General features: G+C 47.2%; 1 protein-coding gene across 1 annotated transcript; it reads left to right on the plus strand.

The window, feature by feature from the left end:
* Positions 1–330: 330 nt before the first annotated feature.
* Positions 331–13,287, plus strand: THAP12 (THAP domain containing 12). Its single transcript, XM_026723484.2, has 5 exons — positions 331–550; positions 4,773–4,893; positions 5,558–5,665; positions 7,523–7,559; positions 10,202–13,287. Exons 1-5 carry the CDS (start codon positions 360–362, stop codon positions 12,142–12,144), a joined length of 2,400 nt encoding a protein of 799 aa, XP_026579269.2. The 5' UTR covers positions 331–359; the 3' UTR covers positions 12,145–13,287.
* The last annotated feature ends 2,399 nt before the right edge of the window (positions 13,288–15,686 follow it).

The following is a 15,686-nucleotide window of genomic DNA, read 5'->3' on the forward strand; positions in this document are numbered from 1 at the left end:
CGCATGGCTTACTTAACAACTACGATTCATTTGACACCCATGGCAAGAAAAGTCGTCAAAGGGGATGAAACTCATGTGTCTCACTTAACGACCTAAATTTGGGGCCGAACTGTGGCTATACGTCAAGGATTACTCTTAGTTATTTAACAACGGCAGCGATTCATTGGACATCCGTGACAAGGAAGTTCGTCCAACGGGTCCAACATTCCCTGAAGCGTCTCGCTTAGCGACGAAAACGCTGGGATTGTAAATCCAGGCGCCCGCGGGCGCCCGGTTGGGGCGGGCGGGGCGGGGCGATAAGCGCATGCGCGCCTGCGCCTCGATGGTGGTGGGCGGAACGGCCGAGGAAGCGGTGCCTGATGGGAAGGAGGCGGTGGCGGCGGCGAGTCCTCCTGCCGCCGCCGCTGCTGCTGCCGCTGCGCGGGCTCTTAAAGGGGCCGCCGCCGCCGCCGCGCCCGAGGATGCCGAACTTCTGCGCCGCCCCGAATTGCACCCGCAAGAGCACCCAGAGCGACCTGGCTTTCTTCCGTTTCCCGCGGGACCCCGCCCGGTTAGTACAACACGCACACGCGTGTGCGAGTGTGCGGGCGTGTGTGTGTGTGTTGGGAGGAGGGGCCGGAGGAATAAGCGGGGTTGCGTTCCCACGTGACGCGCTGGCAAACCCGGGTCTCGAGCTCCGCCACGCGTGCAACGTGGGGGAAGGCTGCCCACTGGGGACCCCGAGGGCTGGGGGAGGGTGTGGCGGGGAGCCCGGCAGGGTGGGGGGGCGAGGAAAAGGGTTGGACTACAAAGCCCAGCGCGCCCGGAGTCATTTTTTTGCAAAGGGCTGCCCCCGTTTGCACGTGTCCCAGTTTGGTCTCACACGCTGCTTGGTTCTATCCGCCCTGGGGATTTCCGGATCGGTGGGACTACAGTGCCTATGTCCATTTCCCAGAGCTGTTGCACTACAAAGCCCATTCCTCCTGTTCTTCACCCTGAGGATTTCCAGAGCTGGCCGACTACTATGCCCATTGCTCACCGCTGGTGATGGTGCCTGACCAGTTTGCAGATCTGTTGGACTACAGTGCCCATTCTCATTTCCCTGAGCTGTTGGACTACATAGCCCATTGCTCCTGTTCCCCCACCCTGCTGGTTTCTAAAACTTTTCAGAGTACACTTGCCACCCTGATTTCTAGACATATCAGACTACAAAGCCCATTTCCCACTTTGGAGATTTCCAGATCTGCTGGACTACCGTGCCCGTTCCCATCTCCCACACCTGTTGGACTACATAGTCCATTCCTTCTGTTCCCCCACCCTGCAGATTTCCAGAACTTTCAAAATACACTGCCCATTGCCTACCCCGATCACTACACCAATCGGACTACAATGCCCATTTCCTGGCGATTTCCCGATCTGTTGGACTCCTGCGCCCATTCACGTTTCCCGGAGCTGCTGGACTACATAACCCATTCCCCCTATTCCTTACCCTGGTATTTTCCAGAATTACTGTGCCCATTTCCTGACCTATCCCCAGAACAGCTTCTCACCCAGATGGCACAGATCGTGGTCCCAGAGGCTGGAGAATGGGTACTGTAGTCCAGCGATGGCCAGGATGCATTGGAGTCAAATCGGGTGGTCGCAAGGGGGCAATCCTTGGAAATGAGGGGCACAGCTATGGGGTGCAAGCCCCGCCCCTTTCTCACAGGTGGAGTTAAATGTGCAATAACATGGTGCACAGGTGCATATTGACAGGCTGGGAATGGGTATTGTAGTCCAACGTAGAAACCTGACAATAGAAAAAGATCTAGTGGTCCATGGGTCTTTCCTTTGAGTTTTTTCCTTTTTAATTTATAGATTTTCTTTTTAATTATTACTTTTATTTTATACATATCTGAAAACCAAAGCCAGCAAAGATAGCTCAGTGGTTAAAGATACTGAGCTTTAACCACATGTTTGAGTTCCGCGTGGTGCAGGATGGGATGAGCTCCCGTGACAAGTAATTCCTCAACTTACAACTGCAATTGAGCCCCAAATTTAAGTTGCAAAGTGAGGCATTAGAGTTCTGCCCCCTTTTGCAAGTTTTCTTGCCACGGTGATTAAGTGAATCGTTGCAGTTCTTAAATTAGGGACGTGGTTGTTAAGTGAATCGGGCTTCCCCGTTGAAAGGGCATGACACTGCAACTGTCGTAAATACGAGTCAATTGCCAAGCGTCTGAATGAGCACGGGGGTGCTAACAACGGTTGCAAGTCTGGAAAAACGGCCATAAGTCACTTTTATTCAGTGCTGTTGTAACTTGGAACGGTCACTAAACAAAGCATTGTAAGTCAAGGACTCCTTGATTTACTCACCCCAGCTCCTGCCCAACTCGCAGTTTGAAAGTAAAGGAGGTAGGAGATGGCTCAGTGGTTAGATAAAGGTTTCCCTTGCACGTACATGCTAGTCGTTTCTGGCTCTACGGGGCGGTGCTCATCTCCGTTACAAAGCCGAAGAAGAGCCAGCGATGTCCGAAGACGTCTCTGTGGTCATGTGGCCGGCACGACTAAATGCCGAAGGCGCATCGAACGCTGTTACCTTCCCACCAAATGTGGTCCCTATTTTTCTACTTGCATTTTTAACGTGTTTTTTGAACTGCTAGGTTGGCAGAACTTGGGATCAGTAACGGGAGCTCGCTCCGTGACGCGGCAGTAGGGATTCGAACCGCCGAACTGCCGGACTTTCTGATCGACAAGCTCGGCGTCTTAGCCACTGAGCCACCGCGTCCCTGGCTCAGTGGTTAAAGACCCTGATTTTGCCAGCTGTAAAGCCGACAGTTGAGGTTCGAGACCCGAGTGCTGCGCGACGGGGTGAGCTCCTATCCCTTGCTTCATCTCCTGCCCATCTAGCAGTTGGAAAGCACGCAAATGCAAGTAGATCAATAGGTACCACTTCGGTGGGAAGGTCACAGTTCTATCCTTTGGCTGGCCACTTGACCACACAGAAAATGCCTTCGGACAATGATGTCCCCTTCGGCTAAAAAAACGGAGAGGAGTACCATCCCTCTCAGAGCGTGGGTGTCAAACTCGCCATGTCACGTGGCCATCATGTGACGTTTCATGGCGTTTCCCCCATTCGCGGAGCTGGAGTAGGCGTGGCCTGCATGTGACACATTCAGCCCGCGGGCCGCCAGTTTGACACCCCGACTTAAGACACGTCATCTATATATATAAAAGCGGACTACCGTCATCACAAAATCTCCAGAACCATAAAACCTACAAACTTGAAATTTGGGCCGTAGGTTCCTCTTGGCTTCTAGGGGCTCATTAAGAAAGGATTTTTTGAAATGACCATCAGAGCATTTAGAGTATTTCCTATATTATTATTATTGTTATTAACACGCTCTGATGCTAAGGAGTTCTATTCCCTTTCCCCACCTGGAAAGAAATCTCTTCCAAAGGCAAAACACAAGCAGAGAAGAATTTCGGTTTCACAGCAGCACCAAGCAGCTTTAGTACAGAACAGTTGAGCTAAGCCACGCCCAGGCTCCTTGCTCACAGCAAATACTGCTTCAGTTTCCAAACAGCCCTCAACTCTCTCACACACTGACAGGATGCAAGCCAGATGAATACCGATGGATGCTGGTAGGCAGAGGCAGAATTTTTCTCCCCCTTATTTTCCGCCCCAAAAACCAAGTCAGACCACATAGTTTCACACAAGTATCGAGCTAGTAAATAAATATATATTTGTTTATCTGGAAACCAGGTTGGAGAACTGGAGACAAATCAGCATGCTGGTTTAGGAAACAAACTGGTAGCAGTTACTGTATTTTAAATAGTGTTCAACTTTGTCTAACCATCATTCACACTTAACGGCAGCACTTAAAAAAAGTGACTTACGGCCTGGTTTTATGCTTAATGGGATGTTGTGACAGTTATTAAGTGAACTTAGCCCCAGTTTTGCAACCTTTCTTGCCGCAGTTGCTAAGTGAAGCATTGCAGTTCAGCTAGCGACAACGGTTGTTAAGTGAAACCTGGCTTCCCCGTTGGAAGTCGCAAAAGTCGATCGCCCGGCCCCGGGGAAACTACGACTGTTATAAATAGGAGTCAGTGGCCAAGCATCTGAATTTTGAACCCGCAGTCGTGGGGATGCTGCAACGGTCGTTAAGCGTGAAAAACGGTCATAAGTCCCTTTTTTCCGTGCCGTTGTACTTTGAAGGGTCACTAAAGGAACGGTTGTAGGTGAAGGACTAACCCATAGAAAATTAAACCCTCCTGTTTTGGCATCCAGCTTGGGGAGCTGTTGGTCTGCAAGACTTCCAAGGAAGCTAAAATAAATAAATAAATATATATATATATGGCATTCAGCTTTGTTGGGTATTTTCCCACGTCATTGTAGTTGTGCTTTTAAAGTTGTAGCAACGTTTCGGCAGAATCTCATCTGCCATCATCAGGCTTCTGGTAGATGAGATTCTTCCAAACGTCGCACAACTTTAAAAGCACAACTACAATGACGTGGGAAAATACCAGAACAAAGCTGAATGCCATACATGTAAGTACCGCGAAAACTTAAGAAAACATATATGTATGTATGTATGTATGTAAATGATCTTCTCTCTCCCTCTTATCTCTCTCTCTCTCTCCCTTTCTCTCTCTCTCTCCCTCTCTCTTTCTCCCTCTCTCTTTCTCTCTCCCTCTCTCTTTCTCTCTCTCTCCCTCTTTCTCTCTCTCTCTCTTTCTCTCTCTCTCTCTCCCTTTCTCTCTCTCTCTTTCTCTCCCTCTCTCCCTCTCTCTCTCTCTCTCTCTCTTTTTGGCAGATGCCAGCGATGGGTGGAGAACTGCCGAAGGGTCGATCTGGAGGATAAAACCCCCGATCAGCTGAACAAGCATTACAGGCTGTGCGCTGAGCATTTTGAGACCTCCATGATATGTCGGAGCGTAAGTGGCAGGGAAGCGGTGGACGGTGTAAGGAGAATGGGAGGGGAAATTGGGAGAGAGAAAAAAAGGAACAGCTTACCAAAACCTCTCTTCCTTCTCCTTTCCCCTTCCCTTCCTTTCTTCCTTTTTTCCGTTCCTCCTCTTTTCTTTTCCCTCCCTTTCCTTCCTTTTATTATCCCTCTCCTCTTCTTTCCCCTTCCCTTCTTTCCTTTCCCTTCCTCCTTCCCTTCTCTCTTCCTTCCCCCCTTCCCTTTCTTCATTATCCCTTTCCTCTTCTTTCCTTTCCGTTCTTTTCCCCTTCCTCCTTCTCTTTTCTCTTCCTTCCCTCTCTCTCCTTCCTTTCATTATCCCTCTCCTCTTCTTTCCCCTTCCCTACTTTCCTTTCCCTTTTCCCCTTTCCCATTCTCTTCCTCCTTCCCTTTCTTTTTTCCCTCTTTTCCTTCCCTCACTTTCCTTCATTATCTCTCTCCTTTCCCCTTCCTCCTTCCCTTCTCTCTTTCCTTCCTCCTTCCCTTTTTTCCCTCCTTCCCTCCCTTCCCTTCATTCTCTCTCTCCTCTCCCTTTCCCTTCTTTTCACCTTCTTCTACTCCTCCTTCTCTCTTCCCTTCCCTTCATTATCCTTCTCACCTTTCTTCCCCTTTTTTCTTTATTTTTTCTTTTCCAGAGCCCCTACAGGACAGTTTTACGAGACAACGCTGTGCCCACCATATTTGACTTGACCAGCCATTTAAACAACCCTCACAGCAGGCACCGCAAAAGGATTAAAGAACTGGTAGGTCTGGCTCAGGCTATAGAGGTTGCTGACGATAAATTCGAACTGACATCTAGCTTCTAAATCTGGTTTTTTTTCCCCCAACATGGCGATTTTAAGATGTGTGGACTTCAATTCCCCGAACTGAGCTCTTCGTTCTGACTAAAAGGACTCAAAGAATCAGTCCTTTCTCCTTCCTTCCTTCCTTCCTTCCTTCCTTCCTTCCTTCCTTCCTTCCTCCCTCCCTCCCTCCCTCCCTCCCTCCCTCCCTCCCTCCCTCTCCTTCTGTCTGTACATCCCTCCCTCCTTTCTTCTCCTTCCTTCCCTCCGTCCCATACATCTTCCTTCCATTTCTCTTCCCTCTCTTCTATATATACATCTATATATACAAAAGTGAAATACCCCTCACACATCATCACAAAATCTCCAGAACCATATGTTGAGGTAATTCCCCGTTAGGAGAATGAGCGCATACAGGGAGACATATTTGAGAGAAGTGTTTGAATAATACACACACAGAACACAGATACACTGTACAGTAAATGTAGGTTTTTACTTCCAGAAAGGTTTAAGCAAAGTTCAAGATAAGCAGTCCAAAGTCATTCACAGGTAAATCAGTCAGTTTTTCAATCCAGGGATAATCCAATAACAAATTCCAGTGTCAAAAACAGTTCAGTATCAGACTTGCATCAAATCCAGTAATATCAGTCAATTAGGAAGGAAAAATGGAGGAAGGCAACACTTTCCAACAGAAGGAAACAGATACACTCACACTCTCTTCTGAGACTAAGACTAAGACAAACCAGGTTTCTGGCTCCATCTTATGGCCGTCTGAGAAACCACACCTAATTACAGTTTTGCATTTTCTTAAAAGATACAGTTTTAAAATGTTTATCCTGGTTTATATATTTCTAACCCAAATACCTGTTAGGTGACTTATATTCCTAACACCATAAAGCCTACAAACTTGAAATTTGGCACGTGGGTTCCTCTTGGCTTCTAGGGGCTCACTAAGAAAGGATTTTTCTAAATGTCCATCAAAGCATTCGTATTTCCTATATTATTATTATTATTATTATTATTATTATTATTATTACACTTCGATGCCAAGGAGTTCTACTCTCCCTCCCCACCTGGAAAGAAATCTCTTCCAAATGCAAAACACAAACAGAGGAGAGGAGTTTCAGTTTTACAGCACCAAGCACCTTTCGTACAGAACAGTTGAGCTAAGCCATGCTCCTTGCTGTCTCCTTGCTCACACAGCAAATACTCTTTCAGTTTCCAAACAGCCCTCAGTTCTCTCACACACTGACAGGATGTTAGCCAGATGAATACCAATGGATACTGTTAGGCAGAAACAGAATTTCTTTTTCCCTTATTTTCCTCCCCCAAAACTAAGCCTGACCACATAGTTTCGTAGCGAAGAACGGCTATCGAGCTAGTACATATATATGTATATACATTTTCCTTCTATTTTTCCTTCCTTTTGGTAATATTTCATTAACATACATGGAACAATCTATGTTTAAAATGTTTCGCTGTCTTATTCCCATCAGGCTGGAACCCATTATCCTGTTTTTCCATTGAAATATCATTTTTGAATAGTGCCAGTTTGAATTTTGCCACCATTTTGTGCGATTCCTTTAACGGCAGAAATTAAAACTGACCTGTGCAGAAAGTTTGTGTAGTGCTCTAAAATAATATCGGCTCCTTTTTTTTCTAGAGGAACTGGGTTTATTGTTTTGAAGGTTTAACCCTGGCAAGATTCAAGACGGTGGGTGTTCAGAAAATGCAGAAGTACAGGATTTCTTTGAATCACTCGAGAAAGGCTTCTCAAACGTGTAAATTTAAAAACCTCTCCCTTTTCATTCCCCCCAGAGCGAAGAGGAAATACGAACATTGAAACAGCAAAAGAGTAAGTTGAACTACTTATTTTTTAGGATTGGGTAGTACATCAGTAACATTGGGCAGTAAAATGGTTTTAGGATACGATCAGGGGGTCGGTCACCGGAGCCAGAGGTTTAGTCCTTTTTTTTTTGATCTTTCGAACCTGGTTCCCAGGCCTCAACCACTTCCCTGGCTGTTATTGTACCTGCTCGGCCAACAATCTTAGTAGCTGCGAAATTGAATGTTCGTTGCAATGTGAGGCTACCGATGAGTTCGGATCTTCTTGTCTGACCGCTCACTTGTGTTCTTGCTTGTCCGTCCTACATAGCTTGTCCGTCCTACATAAGTCATAGGAGCAATCCACGCAGGGGATTCAGTAGATTACGTTAGGAGTACCATATTTCCCCGAAAATAAGCCCTGGGTCATAGTTTTTGGCCACCAAAAAAGGCACCAGGTCTTATTTTCGGGGGAGGTCATCCACTGACTAACCTCACTTGCGCGCATCACCCCCGGCCTCCTTTTCTCTGTCAGAGGCCTTCAGTAACTTCTTCTTCTGCAGCCGGTAAGGCTTTCCCTGAAGGCCTCTACAAGCGATATAACAGACCTCTGGATCGATCCAGAGCTTTGCTATCAGCTCCAGAGGCCTTCAGGAAAGCCTTGCCAGCCTTGCTGGCTGCAGAAGAAATGGGCCGGCCAGGCAGGTGTCCGGGTGTGCGAGGCCCGGCTACACCTGTCCAAAGGTAAGTAGTAGGGCAACTCCACCCCCCCATCCCCACCCTAGCTTAATTTTTACCCATCCACTCTGGAGTGGGCGGGATCTTCATTAGGGCTTATTTTGGAGGGGGGTAGGGCTTATATTGGGCACACGTGTCAAAATCAAGCTAGGACTTACTTTCAGGGTAGGCCGTATTGTCGGGGAAACAGGGTATCTCCTGCCTCCAAGCGATCTTTAAAAATAGTTTTAGCTTTCCTGTGGAGTTGAAAGCCTCACAGGGTAGGCCGGATCAGAGATTGAGGTTTTCGAGAAAGCTAAAACAACTTTTCTGGAGCTGGCCCTTAATAACCGAATCTTGCAAGTCGGTGCGGGACATCTCCCTACCTTTCCTTCTTGTACTCCCAGGGAATCAGGGAGGTGTCTTCCAAACTTTATATTGCTTCCCAGGACTTATTGTTTCAAAAAAAACCCTTTGTATGGGTAAGATTATTTGAATATGTCCTTCAAAGTCATCTTCCTTATTCTCCACCAGACCAAATTAGGTAGGATTTGGTGATGGCGTCCTGTTGTCCCTTATCTTTCCCACTGCTGTCTGTGCTCCTTGGAATTATTTAGAAAGTGTGGGAGTGTGTGTGTGTGTGTCCCTCCTTTCACTTCCTTCCTCTTTTCCTTCCTCCTTTCCTTCCTTCCTGCTCTTCCTTCCTATCTTCCTTCCCCTTTTCTCTTTCACTTCCTTCCTGCCTTCCTTCCTTCCTTTCCCTTTTTCTCTTTCACTTCCCTCTCTTCCTATTTTCCTTCCCCTCTTTTCTCTTTCACTTCCTTGCTATCTTCCTTTTTCCTCTCCCTCTTTTTCATCCCTCCCTCCCTTCTTCCTTGCTTCCTTCTTTCCTTCCTTCTCCTTTTCTCTTTCACTTCCTTCCTTCCTTTCCCTTTTTTCTCTTTCACTTCCCTCTCTTCCTATTTTCCTTCCCCTCTTTTCTCTTTCACTTCCTTGCTATCTTCCTTTTTCCTCTCCCGCTTTTCCTCTCTCCCTCCCTTCTTCCTTGCTTCCTTCTTTCCTTCCTTCTCCTTTTCTCTTTCACTTCCTTCCTTCCTTTCCCTTTTTCTCTTTCACTTCCCTCTTCCTATTTTCCTTCCCTTCTTTTCTCTTTCACTTCCTTGCTTTCTTCTTTTTCCTCTTCCTCTTTCCCTCTCTCCCTCCCTTCTTCCTTGCTTCCTTCTTTCTTTCCTTCTCCTTTTCTGTTTCCCTTCCTTCCTTCCTTTCCCTTTTTGACTTCCCTCTCTTCCTATTTTCCTTCCCCTCTTTTCTCCTTCACTTCCTTGCTATCTTCCTTTTTCCTCTCCCTCTTTTCCCTCCCTCCCTCCCTTCTTCCTTCTTTCCTTCCTTCCCCTCTTCTCTTACACTTCCTTCCTACCTTCCTTCCTTTCCCTTTTCACTCTCTTTCACTTCCATCCTCCCTTCCCTCCCCTCCCTTCTTCCTTCTTTCCTCCCTCCCCTCTTTTCTCTTTCACTTCCTTCCCCTCTTTTCTCTTTCACTTCCTTCCTATCTTCCTTTCCTTTTTCTCTCTCTCATTCACTTTCCTCCCTCCCTCCTTTCCTTCCTTACCCTACCTGGTTGACTCTTGGCCTAACCCCAGGAGATGGTGACTTCTAGTCCCGCCTTGGGCACGAAAGCTAGCTGAGTGACTTTGAGCCAATCTCTCTCTCTCTCCCTCCCTTCCTCCCCCCTCTCTCTGCCTAGCCCACCTCACAAGGTTGTTGTGTGGAAAAAGAGAAAGGTATAGTAGGCACAGTACGTCACAGCCACCTCAAGTTACTTGTATAGTAATAAGGTGGGATAAACACCAAATAAGCAACATAACTGAGGTGTTTTAACATCTCAAGTCATTTGAAGGGAATGTTTTGGTATCCCCAATGGGTCTGTGTGAAATAAACTTTTCCCCTTTTCCCTAGTTGACGAAACTTTCGAACAAGAAAAGACCAACTCCGAATCCAAGAACGACGTCCAGAACCCAGCCTCGGAAGAAGGCCAAGGAGAGCCGATCGATGACGAGCTCCCGTTAACCCAAGAAGAGCGGGAAAACAAGGATTACCTCAAATCATTGTTCGAGATTTTAATTCTCATGGGCAAACAAAACATCTCCCTGGACGGCCACAACGCCGACGAGCTTCCCGAAGGAATTTTCACCCCGGATAATTTCCAAGCCCTCTTAGAATTCCGGATCAATTCCGGCGACGAAGTTCTGAGGAAACAGTTTGAAACCACGGCTGTGAACCTGGCCTATTGCTCCAAAACCCAACAAAAGCAAATGCTGGAGATTTGTGAGAATTGTGTGCGTGAAGAAATGTTGAGGGAGGTGAGGGACTCTCAGTTTTTCTCCATCGTCACCGACGAAGTGGTGGACTTAGCCGGCGAGGAACACTTGCCCATCCTGGTGAGATTTGTGGACGACGCTCACAATTTGCGAGAGGAATTTGTTGGTTTCTTACCTTACGAAGCCGACCCGGAAATCTTAGCGGTGAAATTCCACACCACCATTACCGAAAAATGGTGCTTAAACATGGAGTATTGTCGAGGTCAGGCCTACGTCCTCTCCAGCGGGTTCGCTTCTAAAATGAAGACCGTGGCCACGAGGATCTTGGAGAAGTATCCTCAGGCCATATACACGTTGTCTTCTTCGTGTGCCTTGAACCTCTGGCTGGCCAAATCGGTCCCCATTCTTGGCATTTCAGTGGCGCTGGGAACCATGGAGGAGACCTGCTTGTTCTTCCTACAGTCCCCTCAGATGTCGGCCGGGCTAGACAACACCCTCTCCGCCCTCTTCCACAACAACGAGGAGAAAGGGAATTTGCTGAAGGAGTTCGCCCGTTCTCACTGGACAGGACGCCACAACAGCTTTGAGATTGTGGTTGACCTTCTCCAGGCTCTGGTGCTCTGCTTGGACAGCATCAACGATGCTTCCGTGGCATGGAACAGCTCCCTGGTGGGGCAGGCGAGCATTCTCTCGATGGCCCTGGCGAATTTTGACTTCGTGGTGACTGTGGTTATCATTAAGAACGTCCTCTCGTTCACCAGAGCTTTCGGGAAGAATCTCCAGGGCCAAACATCCGACGTCTTCTTTGCGGCCAGCAGCTTGACCGCCGTCCTGCATTCCCTCAACGAGGTGATGGAGAACATCGAGGTGTATCACGAGTTCTGGTTTGAGGAAGCCACCAATTTGGCCTCCAAGCTGGATATCCCCATTAAATTGCCTGGGAAGTACTGCCGCGCCCAACAGGGAAACGTGGATTCGGAGATCACTCCGGAGAATTACTACAAAGAAGCTCTCAGCATCCCCACGGTGGAACACATCATCCAGGAGTTGAAGGATATCTTCTCAGAACAGCACCTGAAGGCCCTCAAGTGCTTGTCTCTCGTGCCTTCGGTCATGGGGCAGCTCAAATTCAACACCTCCGAGGAACACCACGCCGACATGTACAAGAACGACCTCACGAACCCGGATACCCTCTCCGCGGAGCTTCACTGCTGGCGGATCAAGTGGAAGCACCGCGGAAAGGACATTGAACTTCCCACCACCATCTACGAGACCCTCCACCTGCCGGACATCAAGTTTTTCCCCAACGTCTACTCGTTGCTCAAGGTCCTCTGCATCCTGCCCATCATGAAGGTGGAGAACGAGAAGTTCGAAATCGGCAGGCGGCGCTTGAAGGCCTACCTCAAGAACACGGTCACCGAGCAGCGCTCCAATAACCTCGCCCTGTTGAACATAAACTTTGATATCAAGCACGACCTGGACTTAATGGTGGACACATACATGAAGTTCTATCCAGAGAAAGTGGAATTTCAAGAAGGGTTTCTCCCTTCGCACAATTCCGAAGAGGTCCAAGAGACTTAGCCGAACGAGGGAAAACGGACCACCAGGAGCCGTTGAGATACATTCATTTGGCCTTCTTAAAAAATAATAATAATAACAATAATAAGGGTCCATTCAGCACCCCCACTTGAAGTAAAATGTCAAAGAGTAGAGCCCCTTACGTTATAGGCTTGTCTTGAAAAGGAGCCGCAGATAATTTACCCAGCTCTGTTTTTGCAGCTGAGGTCTTGTTCTCTGAGCATGATGCACTCAAGTTCCTCCTTGGTTTATGGCCAAGAAAAGCCAGTTCATAAAAGAAGAGAGCGTGTTACTCATTGTTGAATTTCTTTCTTCTTGTCCCCAAATTCCAGGCCCAAGAAAGAAGGATGCAATTTTGACCTAAGCTATGCTGTGGAGATGTACTTTTCCATCTCTTGAACCCTTTGCTAGGAGGTTTAGGGGAGAAGGTATCTTGAGGTTCTTCTAGAGACCAGGAATGTCCAATCTTAGCCACTTGAAGACTTGTGGACTTCAACTCCCATAATTCTCCAGCTGGCTACGGCTGAGGAATTCTGGGAGTTGGAAGTCCACAAGACTGAAGTTTGGGAGTTGAAGTCCAAAAGTCTCAAAGTGACTTAAAGGTTGGATAACCCCGGTCTGCACCAAGGGTTTTAAACCTGGGGACCGCCCCAATTAGCTGAACTAAGTTATCATTTCTAACTAGGCTTCTAAAGTTATTTCGGGAGGGAAAAAAATGGAATTTCGTGAATCCAGCACTGCTTTCAGAATTGCAGCCCACTTTATTAATCAAGGTTTGGTTGACTTGTTCTTCTCGGGTCACTTTTCCCACCGATTTTGTCCCATACAGATGTGGGGAGGTTTTCCCTCCCTTCCATAAGTGAATTCATCTCTCTTCTCAAAACGAGACTTTGCAAATCGCTAAAACTGATGGCCAGCTAGTTTTATTGTTTAGATCCTGATGAATGACCAGTGACTTCCACGAAAACTTGGCAAACGGGCAAAATAACGGGTTCTAGAATGTGGGAGCTTGTTTGTTTGTGTTTTTTTTTAATGTAGAAGTCCTACAGAAACTTTTTGGAAATATTTTTTGGCCGAAACAAAGGGAGGGGAATGAAATTTTTTTGGTATAGTTCCTTTCCATGCAGAAATAAAATGTGAATTTGCTATTTTGGTCTGAGCCGTTGGTTGTAGCAGTAAAAGGTTCGCTGCCTTTCTAATCGGGCTTGGAAGCTAAACTGGGGTGCAGCTTGCTTAACACCTGGATATGGAAGGCCATGGTTCATCTCGAGGTGAAATCAGTCCTCAACATACGACCGTTACGGAGCCCAGAATTGTGGTCTTAAGTTGTCGGTCGTTAATTAGGTGGCTCACCAAACTATGGTTATAGGACTGGGGGTTTGGCTCAGCCACGGAACGTCAAATCTGGCTTGTATTGAGTCCGTCTTCATTTTGAAGGGTTGCTGAGAAAGTGGTCGTTAGTCAAGTGGTCGTTAGTGTATTGTTTTCCCCAAAACAACAAAGATGTCATAAAATCAGTAAGAAGTTGCATTCAACCCCAAGAGGATTTTTTTTTTGGTTTTTTGGTAATAATTGTGAAGCCTTTTTCTTCAATCTGGGCATCCTGGATTCTCAACCTAAGTTATTTCAAGACATGGGGACTTCAATTCCCAGAATTCCCCAGCCAGCCTTCCTTCCAATATTTGAGGGGCCGTCACAAAGAGTTTGGGGCGAGGTGGGCGGGTCAACCTATTCTGCAACGCACCTGAGGGCAGGACAAGAAGTAACAGGTGGGAAGGTCATTAAAAACAGATCCAACCTAGAAATGAGACTTTTCCTCACAGAACAATTTAAGTCAACGGAAAGGCTTCAAGGGGTTGTAAGTTTTTAAGAAAAATAAATTGTGGACAGCCATTTGTCCACAATTGATTGGGGTCTCCTGCTTGGGCGGGGGGGGTTGGACTAGATCAGTGGCCGCCAGCCAGTGGGCCGGGGACCACTGGTGGTCCGTGAGAAAATTTTGGTGGTCTGCGGAGAAATGTCCCACCCACAAGCAATTAATCCAAGCTGTGCCGGAACACAAGGCAGCGCTGCCCACGTGGCCCGTGGGAACACAAGGCTTGCGTCGCTTGTATTGCAAAAAACATGAGGTAGTGAGAGGAAGGTGAAAGGGCAGAGGGGGGGAAACTTGTCCCATTCGCCCCACGCGCCTGGCCTGGCCACTGGGCTGCTTCTTTCCGCTTCTTTCTTCTGCTTTTGGCTGCACGCAAGGAAAGCAGCAGAAGTCTTTCTTTCTCTCCCCCAAACTCCGCTAGAAATGAGTCTTTGGGGCCCTGCAAGGCCTCTTGCTCCAAGAAGCTGCGCGTCAAAGTCTCATTTCTGGCGGAATTTGGGGGGGAGAGAGAAAGACTTCTGCTGCTTTCCTTGCATGGAGCCAGAAGTCTCTCTCTCTTTCTCCCCCTGAGAACGGAGCTGGAGACGGTATCCTGCGGTCCGAAATAAAGAACGATCGGTAGGAAAACGGGGTAGGGGATTTTCCTGCAGACTTTTGGGGGGATTTTCCCAGGGTCTCTGGTCCGCAGGATTTAAAATGATGAGTTTGGTGGTCCCTGAAGTCCAAAAGGTTGGTGACCCCTGGACTAGAAGACCACGGTCCCTTCCAACTTCTTATTATTCTGATTTTAATCAAATGAACCACTAGATGGCACCGAAGTCCTATCTCTCAACTCAAAATCAGCATTTGCAAATTTGCTATTTTAAAAATATCTGTTTTAAATAAAATATTTTTTTTTCCTTCTCCCCCTCCTCTAGGTTTCTGCTGCCTACATTCCCCATATTTGGGGACATTGCATAATAACAGGTGGGAATTCCAAACAAGTAAAATAAAATGGATCCACTTTCTTGGAAAGTTCCAAGGAAGATATAAAACTTACAAGGGGATTTTTTGCTCAAAAACCATCTGCTATCCCAAGGAACGGATCATGTCCACAACCCTTCTCTTTTATATCGGTTATTGCAGCTTCTTCCCCTTTGCTATTATCTTACGATTGAATTATAGGTTGGTGAAGTTGGAAGGGGCCACCAAGATCATCTAGTCCACCCCTCAAGTGCGCAGACCTCTTTTCAAGTCTCCATCGATGGAGGACTTAACCAATGCCTGAAAGAACCTCCTTTGCTCAGTCCTTTTCATTCCTCCCGGGATTTTAATTATGTCTACCCTTGAATTTTTTACTTTCTAGATCAGAATTTCTCAACCTACCCACTTTAAGAGGTATGGACTACAACTCCCAGAATTCCCCAGCCAGCATGACCATGGCTGGCTGTATGGAATTCTGGGAGTTGAAGTCCACCCTTTCTTAAAGGGGCCAAGGTTGAGATTTAAAATACATTGAGAAACAGGACTAAATGAATTTTTCTCTGTGGCCTTTTGGGAAATGAAGAGGTCGAGGAACATTCTGGATCAACTGAAAAACCGAAGTGAAAGTAGGAATTCCAGCAAGGCCCCAGCCTCTCCTGGGAGATCCCATGTGTTACCATCCCACGTCATCTGCAAGGCACTTAATATC

Source organism: Pseudonaja textilis, chromosome 7 (genome assembly GCF_049901715.1).
Source record: "Pseudonaja textilis isolate UNSWEBS1 chromosome 7, rPseTex1.2, whole genome shotgun sequence".
NCBI classification, from domain to species: domain Eukaryota; kingdom Metazoa; phylum Chordata; class Lepidosauria; order Squamata; family Elapidae; genus Pseudonaja; species Pseudonaja textilis.